General features: G+C 61.9%; 1 protein-coding gene across 1 annotated transcript in view; it reads right to left on the reverse strand.

Moving 5' to 3' along the window:
• CLUAP1 (clusterin associated protein 1) overlaps nucleotides 1-115 on the reverse strand; it is a 65,672-nt gene extending 65,557 nt beyond the window's left edge. The window contains exon 1 of the mRNA XM_010179167.1: nucleotides 94-115. Coding sequence (XP_010177469.1) covers nucleotides 94-115 — 22 coding nt within the window. The remainder of the gene's footprint in view (nucleotides 1-93) is intronic.
• Between the last annotated feature and the right edge of the window lie 909 nt (nucleotides 116-1,024).

The raw sequence follows: 1,024 nt of genomic DNA on the forward strand, positions 1-1,024 counted from the left end.
CCCGTCGCGCCCCGTCCCGTCCCGTCGCTTCGCGTCGCGTCCCGTCCCGTCCCGTCCCGTCCCGTCCCTCCGCCACTCAGCGAGGCTGCTCACTCCTAAGGTCGCGGAACGACATCGCCGAGAGCGCCCGCTCATCTGCGCGTGCCGCCGCCGCCGCCGCACTAGGCCGCGCCGCTCGTCTCCACGGCAACCGTGCTACGGCGCAGCGGCCGGGTCAAACTCCTCCGGAAAGCGAAGAGCCATGGGGGTGAGTCAGGGCCTGGTCCGGCCCCGGGCATCGTGCCTGGACCAGATCTAGGACCGCCTGTGGGTTATGGCTGATCACTGCGCGCTGGAAGACGGCTCCGGGGCGCAGGCCCCTCTCTGGGGCTCCACAGCTCCCGGCTGTCGCACACCAGTCACCCATCATTGCTCTGCCAAGGCAGCATCCAGCCGGGACAAGAGCTTTGCTGAGTCTGTCTGGAATTTGTTATTAAGGGAGACAGGGCTAGGAGCCATCACCTGTTATTTTCAGAGAAGACCTGAGAGTATCTGTGCCACATTAAATGGTGGCTGCTGTGCTTTGAGGAGAAGGCTGTGCTCCCCCACAGGACACACAACAGTCACCGGCGATATGAAAACTGAAGTCCTCACCTTGCAGACATACACCCACTTGTGCTGCATCCTGGGGGGGCTGAGTCTCTGTCTCTCGGTCCTGTTGGAGTCAGTGCCTCCATCTTCCACCTGCTTTCCAGAGGAGGACTCTGATCTCTCCAAGGACAGGAGCCTGGCACGCAGATCTGCTTCGGTGTTAGAGGGCTCAGCTTGAGGGGGAGCAAAGGACAAAGACACACAGGTGGGAACACCTTACTCAGTATGATCACACATTTCTGATGGGCCTCCAGGGTGCCGCAGTCAGGCAGACAGCGACTGCAGGGCGTGGAGCACATGCTGAAATGCACAAGAGGTCTTTGGCACCGCCCACACTGCGCATGGCTGCCCAGCAGCAGTGCCAGACCCCTGTGCCTTCCTTACCTGTCCCCAG

The sequence above is a fragment of the Mesitornis unicolor genome, unplaced genomic scaffold, assembly GCF_000695765.1.
Source record: "Mesitornis unicolor isolate BGI_N332 unplaced genomic scaffold, ASM69576v1 scaffold23292, whole genome shotgun sequence".
Lineage (NCBI taxonomy): Eukaryota > Metazoa > Chordata > Aves > Mesitornithiformes > Mesitornithidae > Mesitornis > Mesitornis unicolor.